At 40.0% G+C, this 21842-nt stretch overlaps 1 protein-coding gene across 5 annotated transcripts in view; it reads left to right on the top strand.

The window, feature by feature from the left end:
- fmnl3 (formin-like 3) overlaps window positions 1–21842 on the top strand; it is a 67545-nt gene that overhangs the window by 41041 nt on the left and 4662 nt on the right. For 2 of the 5 annotated variants that reach the window (XM_061985887.2, XM_061985913.2), the window contains exons 5-25: window positions 1892–1975; window positions 4075–4221; window positions 5191–5299; window positions 5468–5544; window positions 5936–6029; window positions 8775–8849; window positions 8953–9063; window positions 9173–9322; window positions 9898–9999; window positions 10165–10537; window positions 11700–11792; window positions 11870–11994; window positions 12066–12268; window positions 12337–12640; window positions 12708–12788; window positions 12872–13001; window positions 13766–13926; window positions 14055–14156; window positions 15726–15818; window positions 15919–16042; window positions 18599–18714. In XM_061985887.2, coding sequence (XP_061841871.2) covers window positions 1892–1975; window positions 4075–4221; window positions 5191–5299; window positions 5468–5544; window positions 5936–6029; window positions 8775–8849; window positions 8953–9063; window positions 9173–9322; window positions 9898–9999; window positions 10165–10537; window positions 11700–11792; window positions 11870–11994; window positions 12066–12268; window positions 12337–12640; window positions 12708–12788; window positions 12872–13001; window positions 13766–13926; window positions 14055–14156; window positions 15726–15818; window positions 15919–16042; window positions 18599–18690 — 2830 coding nt within the window. In that variant the 3' untranslated portion in view covers window positions 18691–18714. Of the gene's footprint in view, window positions 1–1891; window positions 1976–4074; window positions 4222–5190; window positions 5300–5467; window positions 5545–5935; window positions 6030–8774; window positions 8850–8952; window positions 9064–9172; window positions 9323–9897; window positions 10000–10164; window positions 10538–11699; window positions 11793–11869; window positions 11995–12065; window positions 12269–12336; window positions 12641–12707; window positions 12789–12871; window positions 13002–13765; window positions 13927–14054; window positions 14157–15725; window positions 15819–15918; window positions 16043–18598; window positions 18715–19074; window positions 19114–21842 lie in introns of all 5 variants that reach the window. The other 3 variants (XM_061985904.2, XM_061985923.2, XM_061985895.2) reach the window with 3 other exon arrangements.

The raw sequence follows: 21842 nt of genomic DNA, 5'->3' as shown, positions 1-21842 counted from the left end.
CTGAGGTGTCCCTGTCAATCGAGTTCCAACAAGAATGTTCTAAATAACACAGACAACAAACATGATTCCTTATGAAATATAAAACAACTAAAATAATTAGCAGACACAGCAGTGTCAATTAGCAGAATATATCGCATTATTGTATGGCCACCTGTTGCCATAAAATTCGTAAGTAGAACATCACCATCAAAAATTTAATTGTAAATTAAAGGCTGAAGGTACTCCCTAAACACCCTTTGAGACGGCTCTGTATTAAATATAAAATACAAATTAGGAAATGGTGCCATCGGGTGCCTTTTAAGGGTCCACTGATATTCCAGGAGCATAGAGAAGGCTCCAACATTTCCAAAGCAATCTGTCTGAGTCCAGAAAGAAAAAGTATTTCAATGCATTTCCCAGAAGAGGTGAAAGCCGGGATGATTTTCAAGAGACTTGAGTGTGGATGGGGTCGTGTGCTTTATTGCTGTCTGACTCTTATTCCTGACTTTGCCAAGAAAATGTGCGCTATTTGCAGCTGAGTTGAGGGAGAGGTGGTGAGAGAGGAAAAGTTTGGAGGCAAAGGGGGGGAGAGGTTGTAGACAGGAAACCAGTGATCATGCTGCCCGCCTCGATGTTCGCCCCCTCCTTTTTCTCCCCTTCGCCTAAACTGTTTTGTTCGCCTTCCTCTGTTCCTCTCCTCATCGCCCTTGCCTTTTTCCCCTCCCTCCTTCCATCCAACACTCCTGCTTGCTTTCCTGTCTGTCTCAAGCATCTGTACAATAACTAACATGTTAAATCTGTTTTAGGAATCTTTTCCGATTTTACCCCAATACTTGAGAAAGGGGGGTGTGGGGGGTGGGTGGGTTTAACGATATTCCAAACCAAGCCTCGATTTCGTTGTTAGTGTCTCTGACCAGGAAACTGGAGTTCAATTGGATGGAAATCTGAGGCCTGTCCTAGTTTGCATTCCGTTCCTTCTTTTGCCAAGTTTTTCCTTGTCAAGGAAGGGAAGACCTCCTTCAGACCAGAGTCAAAGCAAAAATACTGGAGCTTACTTTGTTAAGCCCATCAGTGAGGATACACAACACAATCAGCCACACACCAACCGCATTCAACAATAAGTTCATAATTGAAAAAATAAATAAAGTACAGTTATGCAACTACGAGTCCCCTTTGAGCTACTTCGGGTATTCAACGTAATTGTTTTGGGGGCCACATTTTCAGAAAGCTAAGGACCATGGTGGCCGAATTCTCCCTTCACTGTTTTTTTTATTTTGCATATTCCGGAGAACCAGAGTCCTCCACAGTAGACATTGGATTTTGGTCTATTTTGTCAGCGTTACAGGAGTGTTCTGCTGTTTTCAGGATCCTCTGCAAAAATGTGACTGCCTCACCAGTTTTTTTTTTTAACTAAACTCGCGGACCACCAGTTGAGTAGCTCAAATGATGAAAAAGAGAGGACACAAAATAGAACCTTCAGGAACACTACTAGTATAACTAATTAAGTTGAACAAAATACTTTTGACTGCATCTTAGTTATACAAATCCCATTATGAAAACATGTGTAACTGCCAAAAAGGAAAGGACTTACAGGGGTGCTTTGAAGAACGCCTCAGTTATGTACATCACAAGTTTGGACCACAGTGTTCTATGTTTGATAGCAAAGTTAAAATGTCAATGCAAGAATCTGCCAATGTGCTTACAGTGGTTAGGTTCCTCTATACAGAGGAGCGCTCTATTTGCTGCAATAATCTTTGTCTGCTTTGAACTGAACTTGGGGTCCAATATGATGTTATTCCCGGGCCGAATTTGGTTCCGGGCCCGCAAGTTATAAAGCAATGCTCTTAAAGATACGAGTGTGCGCTTTCATTTTGATGCCCTGCTGAACCTCTGTTTTCCCATTGCGTCATAGTTGGGTCAGGGAGTTCCTCAACGATGAGAACAGAGGTCTTGACGTCCTGGTGGAGTACCTCTCCTTCGCCCAGTGTGCTGTCATGTGAGTATTTTTACACACAGCCGCACCTCGTGAGTTTTGCCCTGAACTTTTCCTAAAAGGAACTGGGTTGGGTAGCAGTCGCTGACTAAGCACGCCGCGTCCTGCAGAGCGTAATGAGCTGCTATTGCATTAAAACATGTGCTGTGGGAACATTGCTTCCTTTGAATGTGTTTGTTTACCTATTTGCATACTTGCCAAGCTGAATGTGGACCGATACAGTACATTATGTGGACACAAGTATTTGGACACCTGCCCATTACACCTACAGGAAAACGAAATAAAATAGAGACTTGGTCTTCAATAGCTTCCACCCCATTGGTACGACTTTCTTGAAGATTTGGGTATTTGGGAGTGTGTGGCCATTTACCCTTTTAGGCACTTGTGATTAAGGGCTATATAAATAGATTTCGATTGATTTGTTGTTTGATTGATCTAAAGGACATTTGTGTTGTCAGGTCACTGATCACTGACCACTCAAAATCTCTTTTCTAGTGCATCTTCCTTCACCAAAAGTGTCTGAATTTATGGACCTTGCTTTGTGCACTCAGAAATATGACACTGTCATGCTGCAACAGAAGCAAACTACCCAAACCTTTCTCATAAAAAAGGAAATCGGGCTGCACGATTATGGCCAAAAATTATAATCAGGAATATTTTTTATAAATTTTTAAATCGCGATAATGAATCACAATTATTCATTGTGTAATGTAAAACATACTGTTTTCCGCAGGCTGGCAATCAACTTGCGGTAATGGGTGCCGGAGGTGTGAGGAACGTGAGCGTGACTTCGTCGTGTAATTTGTAATGAAATAGTCTAATAAAATGGCTAAAATGAACGTTATTCATATGTTTAAAGAAAAACTATTTGTGCTTTTGTTTATCTTGTTCATTATCAAGATTAACATTTCGGGGCCATAAAAAAACAGTCATGTACTGTGTTCATCAATTAGACACACCCGCTTGACCTTATCATACATTTGATTGTTTGTAGTATCGGTAATAAAAAGTAGAAAAAAAATAATTATTGTTTGTTGTGTGAAACATGTATATTAAATTACACAATACAAAAATATAGTGGTATTTAGTGTAATGATTGTACTCACGGTGGTAGAGGGGTTAGTGCATCTGCCTCACAATACTGTGATCGTCCTGGGTTCAATCCCGGGCTCGGGATCTTTCTGTGTGGAGTTTGCATGTTCTCCCCGTGACTGCGTGGGTTCCTTCCTCCCACCTCCAAAAACATGCACCTGGGGATAGGTTGATTGGCAACACTAAATTGGCCCTAGTGTGTGAATGTGAGTGTGAATGTTGTCTGTCTATCTGTGTTGGCCCTGTGATGAGGTGGCGACTTGTCCAGGATGTACCCCGCCTTTCGCCCGGTTGTAGCTGAGATAGGCTCCAGCGTCCCCCGTTACCCCAAAGGGAATAATCGGTAGGAAATGGATGGATGGATTGTACTCACGTGGAAGAGTCCTTTAATGCACAATAATATTTCAGCATTTCCTGACAACGTATGCATGTGCAGATGCAGGGGGGGCATGAATTCCAATAGGGAGCAGCGTGTTGTGCAAGCGTACACACCAATCGCCATTTATTAACAACTGTCCGGTCTTAAACGTACAGCCGCTGTTGTTGTTTTGCCAACACGGCTGTAAAAGTGCTTGATTTTATAAGCAGCGGAGCTTGCTTTTTAAATGTTAATATTGCTGACGATCACCTCTAAACCCTTGAATCATTCAATCATGGCTGCACAAATTGTGGTTGTGATTAAAATGTGATTATTTATGCAGCCCTATTTGCAATTGTCTAAAATATCTTGGTAAGATGAATAAATAAGGTTCAGGGGGATGAAAGATCCAGCGCAATGTCTGATTCATTAAAATAAATATTTAAGAGGTGTGTGTCAAAGCTTTTGTCCTTATAGTGTTGTGTACTGAAATGCTTACACTTTGCCTGAATATGAGTTTTCTTTGCTTAGCTTGATGACAGTACTTGTGATAACCCCCTTGCTGCCTCGCTCACCTAACCTCCTCTCCTGCATCTCACCTACTTCCACCCCTGCGCCTCTTTGTCTGCCCGTATGTCTGTATATGGCCCAGGTTGGATTTTGAGGGGCTGGAGAACGGGGAGGATGGCTTCTTGGACAAGGCTAAATCTTGGAGCAGGTCCATAGAGGATTTGCATCATATGAGCACTCAGCCCTTCTGCAACACACTGGTGCGCTCTGCCCGCCAGTCTGTCCTTCGGTATGTATCGCTAGCTCGCTTCTGTCTGCTGTTAGCTTGTTCCTGTTGTTGACCTGCCCTGCTAACCCAATGAAAGCTGTGAACATGCATTAGCATGCAAGCCAGTCGTGCTGGTGCTGTTTGAGCCCGAATGGTCAATAGGTTATGACTTCAACACTCTGCTCAGATCATAATATGCATCTGTGTTTGCACCCAAGCCAGGAAATAGCCGCAACTCTGATTGTCTAATTATTCACCTTATTTCACTCAGCAGCATATACAGTACTCGTATGATACTCGCTACGATTAAGTCTTGATTAGATTTTTATAAATAGTTTATTATATTTAGAATTTAAAAAGCACAAACAAACATATGTAAAGGTCAGCTTTAAGTTTGTATTTCATTTAATTGTATTTTTAAATATATCTCACAAAATAAAACAAATAATGCTAAATGCTCCTGATTTTATTTTCTATTTCTTCCCATCATTTATTTAAGTTTTTGCTCCTACAATTAGGTAATCCATATATCAGAAATCCCTCTTGATATGATGTACTGCATTTATCAACATGTCTCCTGCAGTGACACTCAAAATGGAGTATTAAGGATATTAGAGTTTATGTTGTCTAAAATATGCAGTGGTCATTATAAATGTGCATTGCACTGTTCATACTGCACAGAAACAACAGTGTTAACAGCACACGTCAGTTACATAATTGTCATTTCTCTTTTCTGACTTTCTGTTGACAGCGGGAAGAAAACCACACATCTCCCATCATGCATCTGTTACCTCAAAACCATCTAAGCTTTTTTTTTGAGCCAGACCTCATTCCCTCTCATATTTACTTAGACGGCCATTCTCCACGTGATACGTTTAAAAAAAGAGTTGTGTAAATGGCAGATAAATAAATCAAACAAACTGTGCGTTTAAGCAACACATTTCAAGTGTTGACATGTGACCAAGTCATAACATTGACCATATGTTGCAGCTATGGCTCAGTCTCCAGCAGCAAAACCATCAAGAACTCCCGACTTGTCAGCCAAAAGGATGATGTGCATGTGTGCATCATGTGCTTGAGAGCCATTATGAACTACCAGGTAACAAACAGTGTTGCTAAGGCGACCGCAAGCTCATACACATTTAAGTGAATGTATTTGTCAGGACACTTGTATGCTTCCTGTATGGTGAAGTACTGCATAGCTATATTTATTCATGTCTTCTTGTCTCACCACATCCCCTTCTGTGTGTGTCTCTTCTTCATGCAGTATGGCTTCAATATGGTCATGTCTCACGCGCACGCTGTCAATGAAATTGCCCTCAGCTTGAACAATAAGAGCTCACGGTAAGAACTGAGGCCTCGCCATCACCATGGATGCAGGGCCTGGTTGAACAATAGGGGACACCCTGCAGCCTGTTCATATGATATGCTTCTCTTTCTCCATGGTGCTCACTCCTTCTCTCTCTGAAGTTAGGGATCAGAGGCCTCCATAAAGACTGTTAGAGGAATGTTTACTGAAAGGAGATTAGTGCTTAAAACTCAGTGGCTGATCACTTCATAATGAAGGCAAAGAGGGGGGGGGGGGCACTTTAAAACTATAAAGACCAGTCCTTGCCTTAGACCTTAGTATTAATAACTATGAACCACATTTAAGATTTACATATATCCATTTTATATTCTTTGTTTTTGGAACTTTCTGTGCCGTGCAGCTAATGAGTGCCTCCCACACTTTCAGGACAAAAGCCTTGGTCCTTGAACTGCTGGCTGCCGTCTGCCTTGTCCGAGGAGGTCACGAGATCATCCTGTCAGCATTTGACAACTTCAAAGAGGTTCCCAAAGCGTACAATTTGAGCTTTTTTATTAATTTTTATTATTTTAAGACCAAAATTATTCCGTTTTATTTGGTGAATGCATATCTGTGAAACTGTAAGACGTTGTGTCATGAAATAGCACTGTATATTTGAAAAAACTAAATTCTATATTTTTAACATATAATTTTAAACATTTTAAAAATAGTTTTGACAAAAACATTTAATGTCCAAAATGTCATATAGTTTTGAAATACAGATATTTCCCCTGTTCACATTTATATTACATTCAAATGTTCTCGATCAGTGGCTACAAACTGACCAATTTCAATAGCATTGCGTCACACATATTTTTATTCAAGTCATACCTGAATTTAATTTTTTTTTTAAATATGCTTATCGTCATCTTTTAAACATTAGTACTCACCATTGCTTGTGTAAAGTTGCATTCTGAAGACATGTTCAAGAAATGAGAATAAACAAAAATGCATCGTTAAATATGACAACATGTAATTAATTACATATAAATACTGCTAGGATACAAAAATATTTAAAAATGTTAAAGCATAAAAAATGAAGTTGTTTTCATTAATATATTTAGCCCAATTTCTTTCTTTATTTTTTTGCTTCTTTATTGTGTCATTTCCAGCCAAAAGATAACCACTGAGTGCATTTCATTCACCGAAACCAATGTTTCTCTAATATTTTCTGTTACTTCTAAACAGAAAATAACTCCCATATAGTCACCTTTACACTCGTTTCACCCAAAATAGTAGCCTTGAGAGTGTTTTATTGTAGATTACAGTACTTACCGAAGGATCCTCCAAGCATCACTGCTATGGTGGTTGTCGCCCAGCCACTACAACACAGCCACGACGAATAAAAACGTTGTCACATTCTAAGTAATTCCTCGAAGTTAGAACTGGGCTTCCATGTATGAAACCATGGTGATTACCGTTCTGTATTAGCATTGCGTGTCTGCATTGTTATTCCGTATCGCTCAGGCCACAGCTGTGTTATTGATGTTGAAAATAAAGTGCATCAAAAGAGTTAATCTCCACTTTGACCAGACAGCTGCTGATAGCTGATAGCAGTTTCAGTTAGCCTGAGGTGCCGCTCCAAATGTCTGATACTACGTCCAGAGGTTGTCTGAAATCGCTCGAGTCAAAGGCTCACCAATGTCTATATGTGTTGTTGTTAAGACAGGAGTTGAGAATGAAGTCCATCAAAAAGTTGTTCTGCCAAAAGGTGGTCAATTTGAGATTGTCACGGTGAAGATAGAGTCGCACCCGGATTAGCGTTGTGTTGTTTACATAGTAGAGTTCACCCTTTTCCGGAAAACAGAGGTTGTGCTTTATCGATCGCCTCAACATTTTTTTCCTGGTAACAAAGGACGACTGTCGTCTCAGCTGGTAAGAAGCAAATCTCATACATTGAAACATTTGTGCAAGTTAACATGCTTGTACAACATTATTGTCTCCATCAAAGCAGTGGCAAGTTTGTGTTGATTTAACATAGTTCTGTAGGAGATAGAAGAAGTCGAAGTGAATCTTTGTGTATTCTCAAGTCTTCAAAAATAACACCCATGAGATCCATCAAGTAAATGACCCCACATTACTGGGACGTATGGAGGCCTACAGAGCCATCATGGTGAGATGAAAGTTGATTTCTGGGAGCTTTCACCTCCACAGAGGGTGTGAGGGAAGCTCTGAGGCGACCCTGTCAGAGGTCTTTAGCCTCATTAGGACACCAGATGTGAGCCAACCTTGGACAATGATAAGGATCAGTGCCCTGATGGGAGCCAGAGGACTGCAAATGTTCGCTGAACCTCTTCCTGTGCATACATGTAAATACCAAAACAAGAATTAAAGCACAAAGAGCATATGAGTCCACTCATCAAAACAAGATGTTATATTGAAAGTAATATTTTCAAAAAATTGTTCAGTGGCACATAAGTTAATAATGCTTGTTTTTTTTGTTACTATGAAAATAGTCATAAAATTTACTGGAAAAACATGCCAGTGGTTGTTTGCACTTCTCTTACTATTTTAGGTCTTAAATAATTGCTTCATTTTATTAAATACAATTGGCTCGCCAGGTTGAAAACAAACTGTGTAGCTGTTAGGATAAATGATTGATTGATTATTTATTTATTTCAGGCAATGACATAAAAAAGTATAAAGTTGACAACACATGATAATATAAATTAATATAGTGCAAAAGGTAATGTATAGTATGTAATGCATGATTGTCCAGTTTTGCCTGAAAGGGAGTGGGAAGAAGATAATTTATTTAATCCCACCCCCAGTTCTCCATTCAGTGATTATTCACATGAGTTTCACTCTTACTTTGTTCAAGGATTATAATACAGATGTTGTAGCATAGTGGCATTACCACAGGTAAAAATAATTATTACACTGTAACAATAATTTGTATCAACAATGTAGGAATAATGAATATACCAACAGTCAGTAGACATTAAGCTGCATTTAGCAAATCCCTGATGGTTTTATATACAGGTATATACATTCTATTGCTTTAATCCAATAACTAATACCGCTCAAAACACATGAATATAATATGCTGATAAAGAGAAATAAACCCTAAAATGTTTAGTAAATTGTTGCTCAAGCAAGATAAACAGTCTTTGACATATGTGGTTTATTTTCCTTGAATTAATCAAAACAATTGTGTTCAGTGTCAAATTAAAGCAACACATCCAAATAAAATATAATGTCGACGTGACAAAAAAACTATTTTTTTTAGGTCTGTAAAGAAAAGCATCGTTTTGAGCGACTGATGGATTACTTTCGCAGTGAAGAAGGAAACATCGACTTCATGGTATGATCTGCTTTGTATTGTGGGTGTTTATTTTCCTGTGTACACATCTTTCCTAAAATGAAATGCAGGTTTGTATGTAAATCTGTCCTTGTCCGGGGTCCAGGTTGCTTGCATGCAGTTCGTCAACATTGTGGTCCATTCAGTGGAAGACATGAACTTCAGAGTCCACCTGCAGTATGAATTCACCAAGCTGGGACTGGATGACTACCTGGAGGTAACTATCAGAGGAGATAACAGTCAAACATTAACATTTTTTAAATAAAACAATCTCTAATGTGTTGTATTGCATATCACTGATTCTGATTCTCCCTCCCTTGTGTCAGAAATATAAACACACAGAGAGTGACAAGCTGTCAGTGCAGATCCAGGCCTACCTGGACAACGTGTTTGATGTGGGTGGTCTTCTGGAAGACGCAGAGACCAAGAATGCAGCACTGGAGAAGGTGGAGGAGCTGGAAGAGCACCTGTCTCATGTAAGTGCTCCACCCACCCTAGACCACCAAGGCTGCTCAGGGCCCATTTATGACAATGCTGTGGTTCCCTCCGCTACATATATATGTAAATATACCTAGGCTGTTTCAACACCATAATTACAATTTACAATGTTTGGGATAATCATAGGCTGGGTAACTTTGGAAAACATGAAGCATGTTACAATCCTAATATTGTTCTCATGCTGGCTCCTTTTTTCTGAGGCGATTGCCTTTGCATCCCACGCTGCCACGAAAAGAGCGTCTTCACATGGAAAAAGTTGTAGGCAGCCCTGACATCATTGAGGAATTTCATAACAAACTCTGCTCTCAGGGGTCAGGAATGATGAGGGAGGATGAGACTGAATTCCACTGCAGCATGTGCCATCTTTTCTATTTCAAAATAAAAGCTGCATCACGTGCTCGGTGCATCATGCTGCTGCTGAGATCACATTTCTCATTGATTATGCTCAGTGTGAATAGGAGCGTGGGAGGGTGGGGACTGGGAAAGATGCTGATGTTTGGAATCTTGAACTAACCTCTTCTGGTCCCGCTGTTCTCAATGTCACCTTTCCCAGGTGACCGAGAAGCTTCTGGAGGTTGAAAATGAAACAATGATGAAGGTGGCTGACTTGGAGAAGGTTGTCCTCCAGAAGGATAAGGATCTTCAAGCAATACGGGTAAGCTAGCGGTCATATTGATGGAAATATTGCAGAAAGGCTTTACCCTGTTAGCAGAAGCATTTAGCTAAATCATTGGGATAGCATATGAGATCAGCAGGAAGCAGGATGTTTTTTCAGCTTGTCAAGTCATGCGCTTTTTATCGCCCCCTGGTGACCGCCCAGGAGACGAATGAGTCGACCAACACGCAGGTCAACACCCTGAGGAGGGTGATCAAGGAGAAGGACGCTGCCTTCCAAAGGCATTTCAACATCGAGCGGCGGCTGCTGGAACTGGAGCAGCAAGGCACGATCCGACTGCACAAAAAACCCGATGGAGACATTGCCATCGAGCCGCTTGGAGTCGGGGGGGTGGTTGGCGCGGTAGGAAGCGGCGGCCTTGGCATCCCCCTGGCTGACATTGGGGCGCTATCTTTGTGTTCGACGGCGTCCCTAACGGAACCGGGAGGACCAGACCCAAGTTTGCCTCCAGCAAGTGAAGCTCCACCCCCACCTCCTCCACCGCCACCGCCTCCTCCTCCTCTGCCAAGTGCTGCAGGTAAGCAGCCATGACATTTGAAGGGGGTGGAATTCAGAGAGGTCTAGTTTCAGTTCACCTCTCTTACTTATTTATGCTGAACCAATTAGAAGTTGTCATAGCGGCATTCTGCTGCAGACAGGAAAGGAAAACTACATCGTATTTCCTTTGTGTATAGACACCATGTAAACGTGACCAATGTGCTGTAGGTGGTTTTTCAGTACACACAACTATAACATGCACTTTTTACAACAAACTCATTGCTTCACTAACAAAACCTTTACTATTTACTTATATACTTTTAGAGGTTTTTAGTTCTTGAAATTATTGGTACCTCGGTTTTTTGTGCGTTTTGATGAAGCCCCTATTGTACGAAAACCAAATGCCTTTATTCACGCTGGTACTGTAAAGACTTCTAAAATGCCACACAATACACAACACAAATCCAATTTATTGACAACTCATGTTGACGAAAATGGTGATCCAACTCAGTAGTTTTTCTAACCTTATTTAACAAAGTGCTGTCACTTGCAACGTTCCTTGACCTCACAGTAACTTATTTTGCAGTTACACTCAATTAATAAATAAAATAGCACAGACTAATTGTTTGAGTAATTGATTCAGCGCAATGATACGTACTAGTATGTTTCCTGCAATGTTTGGCCGTACAAAAACCTTGGAAAACACTTGGCGAACATCCATCCATCCATCCATTTTCTACCGCTTGTCCCTTTTGGGGTCGCGGGGGGTGCTGGAGCCTATACTTGGCGAACATTTCTGTTAAAAAGAAAATCATACAAAAGTGTGGCGTAGAAAACGGACTGGACAACTGTAATAGCTTTCCTAACCTTTTAATTGAGTAATTCTACCTTCTTGATCATGCACTGGTCAAATCATTAAGCACGCCCTATCATCATACACTGTTATTTACTGTGTTGTTTGCGGTTTGTTGTATAAAATGTTTTGTGCTTCCTAATTTATATAATTGTAAAAGGAAAAATATTATAAAAAGCTCTTAGTATGATGCAGGGTAGTTCTACACACATGTGAACAACAACCACAATAATAGGCCTATTGTCAAGCATTAATATCTTTATAATTATTGAACAAATGCATTGGATCTCATACACACTTACTTATTTGAATAGTTTTTATTTGTTTAATATTCCATCATTCAATACAGGCCCCAGTGCACCAGTCCCACCACCACCGCCACTTCCTCCGCTTGCTCCACCTCTGCCTTCTCCCTCAGTCATCCTGAGTGTGGGTCTGTCAGGTAAGAAGCCTTTTTGCATTAATGAATTGGAATACCTGCAGCTAGAGGAGCAAATCTCAATATATTCTTTCTTCCAGCTATTAGAATCAAGAAGCCAATCAAGACCAAGTTCCGCCTGCCTGTGTTTAACTGGACCGCTTTGAAGCCCAATCAGATCAACGGCACCGTCTTTAACGAGATCGATGATGAACGGGTGCTAGAGGTAAATCAAACAGATGAGCGTCTATGAGTTAAGAGAGATATTTCAGTTTCTCCACTGTCAATTCTCTGCAGGTACTGGATTTGGAGAAGTTTGAGGAGCTTTTTAAAACGCGCGCCCAGGGTCCAATTGTGGATCTGTTGTGCACAAAGAGCAAAGTGGCCCAGAAGGCTGTAAACAAAGTCACCTTGCTGGATGCCAATCGCTCCAAGAACTTAGCAATCACACTGAGAAAAGCGAACAAGACCGCAGAGGAGATCTGCAAAGCAATAGAGAAGTATGCACGCGTCATCTTTCATCCACATAAGCTTGAGCTAGCTTCAACTAATATACACGTCCGCCCAGGTTTGACCTGAAGGCCTTACCAGTTGACTTCGTGGAGTGTCTGATGCGCTTCCTGCCCACGGAAGCAGAGGTCAAGGTGATGCGTCAGTACGAACGGGAGCGGCGTCCACTGGACCAGCTGGCCGAGGAAGACCGCTTTATGCTCCTCTTCAGCAAGATCGAGAGGCTCACGCAGAGGATGAACATCATCACCTTTGTCGGGAACTTTGCTGACAACGTCAACATGCTCACGCCTCAGCTCAACGCTATCATCGCTGCCTCAGGCTCAGTGAAATCCTCACCCAAGTTAAAAAGAATGCTCGAGGTTTGTTTCGTGTTTTTTTTATCGCGATCGGTGTGTACAAATGTTGATTCTTCTGTTCTCCTTGTAGATCATCTTAGCACTGGGCAACTACATGAACAGCAGCAAGCGAGGCTGCGTTTATGGCTTCAAGCTGCAAAGTCTTGATCTGGTGAGGAACACAGCACACATTCCTCAGAGTGTACACGGTTTACCGCCGCCATGTTGCTTTGATTCCTTTGTTTTGCTGCACAGCTGCTGGACACCAAGTCTACGGACAGGAAAATGACGCTGCTCCATTACATAGCTCTCATTGTGAAGGAGAAATATTCCGAGCTGGCCAATTTCTACAATGAACTGCACTTTGTGGATAAAGCCGCAGCGGGTGGGTCCTCGTTCTCTGAGTTATGACAGTTGCAGTGTGATGATGCACACAGAAATAGCAGGTCTCTTTTTGCACAGTAATCTCTGAATTATGAAGTAAAGCCAAATGGAATTATTAATAAAAGATCCTTAATTTACATTGCTCTATAGAATCACAATTGTATTTTATTTTGGATATTGGCCCTTTTTATTAATATATTTATATATATTATGTTTATATATTTTACCTGTCAAGTTACGGACAATCCTGGACATACATTTGTTTGAGACAAAACTTAAGACTCAGAATTTTGCATAGCTTATTTAAGGGACTTAAAAAATAATAAAAATACAGATTTACACACTCTAAATGAGTCAAATTATATCCATAGTTAGTCATTTACACCTGTAGTCCCAAAATAGGAACACAGGAGGACAATGAAAAATAAAAAAATCATTAAATAAACATACAAATATTTTTAAAATGAACACAATTAAGCATTTTATTTTACCAATGTAACACTGATGGAACGACAGGGGCTTTTGATTAAGGATTTTTATAGATTTTTAAAAATTTAATTTCTATGGGTTTTATATTGTTTTTAGTCAGTGACCAGGTTGGGATAATCAAAGTGTGGCAATCAATGTGTGAAAATATCACTGAGTGTAAAAACCCTTACCAGATTTGATTGTCTTAATTGAACTTTATGAATGAAGTGAACTGCTTTGCAAACGGTCATATTGCAATGCTTTAACAATAACATCTTTTCTTGATTGTGCCCGAAGTTTCACTGGAAAATGTTCTGTTGGATGTGCGAGAGCTTGGGAAGGGCATGGAGCTGATCCGAAGAGAATGTAGTCTTCACGACCACTCGGTCCTCAAAGGTTTTGTCCAGGCCAGTGACTCACAGCTGGACAAGTTGCAGAGGGACGCCAAGACTGCAGAGGTATTTGAGGCTTGACGACAAGGGACAGAAAATAGACATGAAGCAAACATGTGTCCTGGATGCTGCTTACTCACTTCTGCCATGCTTGCAATACTGCTTCATGTTTGGTTCTCTCCTCCCAACTCTAGGAAGCCTTCAATAATGTGGTGAACTACTTTGGAGAGAGCGCCAAGACAACTCCACCCTCCGTATTCTTCCCTGTTTTTGTGCGCTTTATCAAGGCTTACAAGGTGAGCACACCAGGCAGGATTTGTCCTCACTCATTCACTCACACAGGTTGGAGAGTTAAGGACATTTCTTGAATACACTTGAATACTGTCCGTCTCTCTCTCGGAGCAGAGAAAAGAAGAGCAGGGTAGAGTTTTGTCCGCCCCGGTGCCACAGGACGTGGCGCTCAGTCTGAGGCCAAATAACAGGAAAGGCCAGCTGTGTCTGACAGTAGAGCTGCAGCTGGGGTGTTTAGACGGCTTCTTCCCTTCTTGTCCTGTCCTCCCCTCTAGTCGTGGACGGCCTCGCCCTGCCCTACCACACAGCACACTTCCTGGGATTGTTCTCACTCCAGATTTATGGGATCGGTTCACGGAAATGTGCAGCACAAAAACTTCTGTGTGCATGTGTCTCTGTAACTTTGGGTTTTGCTCAAGGAGTAGTTACACAGGAATTTATTTGAGTTGTTGTATGTCACAGTTAAGTTACTGTCCAGAGGGTTGCAAGCATTTTATCTTTAACGTGCAAAAGTATGGTTACACTATTGAATGCAGGCAAGTCAAACACCAGCGCCAGTTTGAAAACAGCTGTTCAGGCTGAAGCTTGTCCCATTAGACCACCCACAAGCTCATTGGTTGGCTTTCTTGGGCTGCCTTCTTGCCAACGTGACGATGATTGACAGCATACAGTAGCTGACCAATCAGCAGTCAGAAGTGAGATAAGAGCGAGTTGGCCTCTACATGGAAATTTGAATCACGAACAAGTGAAAACATTTGAAGAAAAAAAAACAGAGGGGTCCACTTAAAGGTAGTCATGTTGTTGACTAATACTCGCACAAAGGACTTTTGGTTATATGAATCTGTAATTGAAAAACAAAAAACAATTGGTTTATTTGGAATTTTGTTTTGAAATACAAAAAACTAAATTGAAATACAAAGCATTCTATATAATAACTTGATCCAAAAAATGGTTTGATTTTCATTTTACATTTCATAGAAACAAAATAACTGACCAAAACAGGATGTTTCTATTTTAGACAAGACTGCAGACAGACTTGTACACAATAAAAAAGTCAGTAGATTTCACAGAAAAAAAACCAACTGGTAGCTCAGTCGGTAGAAAAAAAAAAAGTGGTTAATTTTAGTAATTTTACCGTGAAATTCTGGCAACTGAGTTGACAGTTTTTAACTGTAAAATCTACGGATTGTTTTTTAAAGTGTATAAAAAATAGTGCCGGTTCCGTTGTCAGAATATTAGAGAAACATCTATTTCTGGCTGGTGATTTTTATTTTTTTTACCGGTAATAGAAAATAAAAAATGATTTTTTTAAATCCCGTTATCAAATCTAGACACTTTATTTGTCAATGTAATTTTTCTTATTTCAAAATGAAATTTAGATCAACCAAATGTTTTTTGTTTTCCATTCGTGAAAGGTAAATTCACTGAGCAAAAACCTACACTGACCAACATTCTAGATGAATAATCACATCATTATTTCTGTTGATAGTTGTGTGATTCTTGTTTTTTTCTTCTCTCTCCCCTTTTATTTGACTTTCTTGTTGCTGACTTGATCCTGTGCCTCATCTCAACAGGATGCTGTGGGGGAAAACGAACAAAGAAAAAAGCAGGAAGAAGCAAGGAGGGAAAAGTTACTGGCCCAAGAGGCTAAACAGCATGACCCCAAGGTATCGCCCAAGTGCAAGCCAGTCGCTGCTGCTCAATGAAGCTTTGTGCTTTGTCCAAAAAGCACACTGACTAAAAAACATTCTGCCGCTGCTCCTTCAGGTTCAGGCCCAGAGAAAGAGGCACCAACAGCAGGAACTGATCGCTGAGCTGCGCAGGCGACAGGCCAAAGACCATCGGCCCGTGTACGAGGGCAAGGATGGCACCATAGAGGACATCATCACAGGTGGGACAGACAGCACCTCTCTGAGGTCCCGTGTGGGCCCCGCCGGCCACCACGCTCATCACGGTTCCAGGATGACTGTGGTCATTCACTGTTCAGCTACCTTAAAGTGCACCTTGTGCTATGTGGTACACACACCGTCACATCTGGAATCCTGCACGTAGCATCACTTTATTCCATGACGTACTGTCTAGATAAGTTCTTAAATGTGCGTCCAATGTGGGCGAGCCGCAAAAGTTTGACTCCAAACGTTCTTGGTAGAGGCCATTGCTTCTTCTCCAACTAACTGTACTCACCTAAAGAGGACCTATTATGCTCATTTGTGACTTCCGATTTAAAATATAGATTTAGAAAAGTGCTCCCTGCTAATAAACCAAGTAAGGCAGTGATTTGGTAAACATGTTAGAATTTAATTCATGAAGAAAGGAAGGTATGTTATACTGCTACATTTTTTTCCTAAAATTATTATTCATAATCATTTTTATTAATTGTTTTATTTTTATAACATATACATATTTGAATAAGTTATTTACAGTATTTATTGTAATCTTTTCCACTTTTTTTCAGATGTATAAATTAGTTTTACAATTCATATTCAATTTAATATCAGCTGACCCCATTCCTGCAAGCTCAGGAACCTGTTATAGCAAATTCTGGTGCCTGTATGGAACAAAAAATTAAACAAAAACTTAACGCCCCTATCTCATATCAGTCTTATGTAAGAAATAACAGTTCATAAATAAATGATAAGTATTTTAAGATAGGGTGTTACATTTCAATCACTCTGTAAATACAACTCAAATGATTAAAAGTCACCCCGCGATACATCGCGCTTCAAAATTTGCGGCTTCACAGTATCGCGGATTTCTTTTTATAGCATATTCTTTGTATTTTTGGCCTAAATTGGGCATTTTCAACCATAAAAAGGGATAAATTAACTAAAATTATTATTTCTACAATAATAATGGCCACTAGATGAAACCATGGCTCCTAATGTCAGTGCAGTATTTATATTTTATTTTCTATTAATATGTCTAATATATTGCATGAGAGGAGTGTAAATGTGACTATGTAGGTGTTATTTCATGTCTAAAGGGTTCTAATAATGTTAAAAGCCAAATTTAGAAAGGTTGTAAACAGCTCGGTTTATGGCATAGTATTACAATTGTATTTATTAATTCCTGCTTTATGGAAATTAATTGACCCTTGTCTGGCCTGGAACGAATTAACAGCGATAAATAAGGGTTTAATGTACACACTTATTTCAAAAAGTAGCGAAATAAAATAATGTTTAAACATGACTATTTATGGTCAATGTCCTTATATGTGTTATACTGTTTGTAGTATTGCAATATTTCTGTGATGTAAAACAACAAAACATGTTTTTAACACATTATTAGGCCTGCTACGACTCTAATAATTGTCCTGAAGACATAAAAGATGCTTGACAAAAATGGTGTTTTGGGCTACAATGTGTTGGGAAGGAATACGTGCATAAAAGTTTACAGAGCCATATTGCCCCTCAAATTGCTGCCGTGGCGCTTGTTTTGCCAAGCACAAATAACCGGATTAAAAGTCCCGGTCAGAGTTCTGGTAGCAACACCCACACATTTGTGTCCTACTAATGGTAACATTTTTCATTTATTTTCCATGAATTTATTTTGGTACAAACATGCCTCAAGTTAAATTACAGTTTGATTAAAAATCACATAGATAAAAAAAGTGTGGAAAAAATGTGTAACATGGAATCATAAAATTCTGCTTAGGGCCCCAATTTAGCCAGGGGTGGCCCCTGAAGACAAAACTACAGTAAAGCACAAGATAATTTATACACTGACCAGATTTTCAGTGGAAGTGTGTTTTTCCATTTATTTTAATTATATATCTTTCTTGAATTGTGACATGGTAGCAAATTTGTCCAAAATAATCCTAATTTTTCTCAACACATGTATGTTAAAGTTAAAGTACCAATGATTGTCACACACACACTAGGTATGGCGAAATTATTCTCTGCATTTGACCCATCACCCTTGAACACCCCCTGGGAGGTGAGGGGAGCAGTGGGCAGCAGCGGTGGCTGCGCCCGGGAATCATTTTTGGTGATTTAACCCCCGATTCCAACCCTTGATGCTGAGTGCCAAGCAGGGAGGTAATGGGTCCCATTTTTATTGTCTTTGGTATGACTCAGCCGGGGTTTGAACTCACAACCTACCGATCTCAGGGCGGACACTCTAACCACTAAAGTCTCTAATGTTGTGACGTAATTGTTGATTAGAATGGTGCATTTTTTACCTTTTCATAATGTATACAAAACAATGAAAGTGGAGAATAATACAGGGAATAAGTGCCAGCGTCATAGGTCCTCTTAAAGTGCAACAAGAAGCAGCCCTAGGGATAACGCATTCAATGTCACTTTGTTGACGTTTGTGTTGATAATCTATAGAACACAGCTCATCATCCTCCCTAATGCTGTGTGAATGTGCTCCAGGTTTTACCCTCCCCTCCCCCTCCCCCTCCTGACCAAGACAATGTTTTCTCTGCCCTCCCTCCTCCCCCCAGTGCTGAAGAGCGTGCCCTTCACAGCCCGCACGGCTAAACGCGGCTCACGGTTCTTCTGTGAAGCCAACCTCTGCGACGACGCCAGCTGCTAGCCCCTCCCCCTCTTTAACGCCAAGGTTGTCCAGGTGTTTCTTGTATGCACCCCCCGCCCCCTCCTCCAGAACCCCACCCACTCTGCATGCAGCATGATTCCACCACCACAACTAGTGTGCACTAACTCAGGCCGTCATTTTGTTTGTGTTTGACTTGAGAGTACTCCTATCTGCTGATAAGAGTCAGACAAACCTCTTTGTGGCGTCTTCTCACACGTTCACGCGCAGAGAAGAGAAATGTTTGGTGCTTGCAATATCACTGGCTGTGCATGAATTATTAGTATTCTTTAAAGTTGTTACTTTTACCCACAATGCTTTGTTCCGTGACACTAACTGGTTTGGTGTTGGTTTCCCGCTAATATGTGACTCTTTCTCAACCGCCAGCTGAACTGAAGATTTTTGAGAGTATTTCCTAAAAAGCGGGTAAGAAAGGTAGCCAGGCTGGAAGAATTTGTCCTGCTCAGTCGCGTCAGCCGCTTCAGCTTTGGGTGTAAACTTTGCTTCTACTCTGCAAAAATAGGCTGATTATTAATGATATTATTATTATTATTATTATTATTATTATTATTATTAGTCCATGCCCCAAAAGCTCAAATCAACTCCTATCATTTTCAGATCAGTGACGATGCAAGTATTTTTGTAGCAAAACTATTTCAATCTGTGTGTGTGTGTGTGTGTGTGTGTGTGTGTGTGTGTGTGTGTGTGTGTGTGTTTGTGCGTGCGTGCGTGCGTGCGTGTGTGTGTGTGTGTGTGTGATCTGAGCCCTGCATATCAGTTTTTTTAATTATGTGTGTGTTAAAACATTCTACATGTCCGTGTTGTGATCTGTGTGTCTGTGTTTAGGTGTGTGTGGGTGTGTGTGTGTGTGTGTGTGTGTCTGTGTTTAGGTGTGTGTGTGTGTGTGTAAACCAAGTCTGTGTGTCTCTGTTGATATTTGTGTGTCTGTGTTTAGATTTGTGTGCGTGTGTTTAGATTTGTGTGTGTGTGCATGTGTGTAAATGAAATCTGTGTATCTGTGTTGAGATCTGTATGTCTGTGTTTAGATGTGTGTGTGTCTGTGTATATATATACTGTGTATATATATATATATATATATATATATATATATATATATATATATATATATATATATATATATATATATATATATATATATATATATATAAAACAATCTGTGTGTCCGTGTTGCGATGTGTGTGCATGTGTTTGTTTAGATTTGTCTGTGTGTATAAAAGTCTTTGTTGCTATTTGGTTTGCGTGTTAAAAAAAGATTTGTCTGTCCGTGTTCTAATCTGTGTGTCTGTGTTTGGATTTGAGTGTGTGTAAAAACAATCTGTATGTCCATGTTGCAATCTGTGTGTCTGTGTTTGGATTTGTGTGTTTGCAAAACAAGGCTGTGCGTCTCTGTTGTTGCTATTTGTGTGTCTGTGTTTAGATTTCTGTGTGTGTAAATACAATCTGTGCATCTGTGTTGAGATCTGTATGTCTGTGTTTAGATGTGTGTGTGTGTGTGTGTGTGTGTGTGTGTGTGTGTGTGTGTGTGTGTGTGTGTGTGTGTGTGTGTGTGTGTGTGTGTGTATATATATATATATATATATAAAACAATCTGTGTGTCCGTGTTGCGATGTGTGTGTCTGTTTGTTTAGATTTGTGTGCGTGTATAAAAGTCTTTGTTGCTATTTGGTTTGCGTGTTAAAAAAAGATTTGTCTGTCCATGTTGCAATTTGTGTGTCTGTGTTTAGATTTGTGTGTGTGCAAAACAAGGCTGTGCGTCTCTGTTGTTGCTATTTGTGTGTCTGTGTTTAGATTTCTGTGTGTGTAAATACAATCTGTGCATTTGTGTTGAGATCTGTGTGTCTTTGTTTAAAATTGTGTGTGTGTGTGTGTGTGTGTGTGTGTGTGTGTGTGTGTGTGTGTGTGTGTGTGTGTGTGTGTGTGTGTGTGTGTGTGTGTGTGTAAATAAAATCTGTGTATCTGTGTTTAGGTCTGTGTGTCTGTGTTTGTTTAGATTTGTGTGTAAGTAAAAACAACTATTTGTTGCTAAAATATTTGTGTGTAAAAAAAAATATCTGTCTGTCCGTGTTCTATTTTGTGTGTTTGTGTTCAGATATACGTGTAATGTGTGAGTTTGTGCAGCAATCTGCACGTGTAGAAAAGGTGTGTGTAACCTGACCTTTCCTTTGCCGACACTCACCACTAGTGGGCGTCTACAGAAGCACCACCCAGTGATGTTAACCACGGCTGAATGGCAGGCGATACTGATAGTCGATATCAGATTGTTACTTTTTACATGAAATCAGTGTATCGTTTTGTCACTCGTGCAAAATAACGATCTGAATAGACACGCACAGATTGAGATTCGCATTTGTTTGCAAATTGTTTTGCTACAATAATACTTCCATTAATATCATTCCATTTTAACACATAACCATGTCTTTCTACAGCATACTAGTATTGTCCTGTACCATCATCACCCTCACCCACTCCTGTATGCTGCATGTTGTCCAATGTTTATTCAACAAACAACGTTTTGTCCTGTGCTAACTGTGGCTAGCGATGTACGCAACAATCTGTTTGGTCAACAGGCTCTAGGAATAATGCAGTAATAAGACATTATGAACATGTTTAACAATAGATCCTAGAAGAGCTGGATGAAAAAGGATCTCTTCCAAAGTTCATAGTCTTCAATACAGTGTTATAGAACTGCATTGTTTATCTTGTCAATATAGTAGAACCTCAACTTCCAAGTTGTTCTAATTTGCAGACTAATTGTCGCGCTTTAAAAAATAAAATAAAATACAGTAAATGCATTAGCAGTGTACGTCACTGGCTCAAAGTAAAAGGCCACCACAATTGACTAGCATATGTTTATTAGTGGTTGAAGTTTAAAAAATAATCTCTGAATTTTTTACGTTTCAATTTCAATGGAATAAAATATGTTGTTTGGTTTGAATTCCTGATAGCTAAAAGTTGTTCAGGCTCAAACTATTCCAAACCCTTTATTAGCCGTACCTGCCATGTTTTAGCTCAAATGTGATCATCCATAATTGTCATTTGAAGATACGGAAAGGTTGTCCTCATAATACAAAATAAATAAGTACCGTATTTTTCGGACTATAAGTCGCAGTTTTTTTCATAGTTTGGCCGGGGGT

This window comes from Nerophis lumbriciformis, linkage group LG01 (genome assembly GCF_033978685.3).
Source record: "Nerophis lumbriciformis linkage group LG01, RoL_Nlum_v2.1, whole genome shotgun sequence".
Taxonomy (NCBI): domain Eukaryota; kingdom Metazoa; phylum Chordata; class Actinopteri; order Syngnathiformes; family Syngnathidae; genus Nerophis; species Nerophis lumbriciformis.
This window is presented reverse-complemented; position numbering and strand designations above follow the sequence as displayed.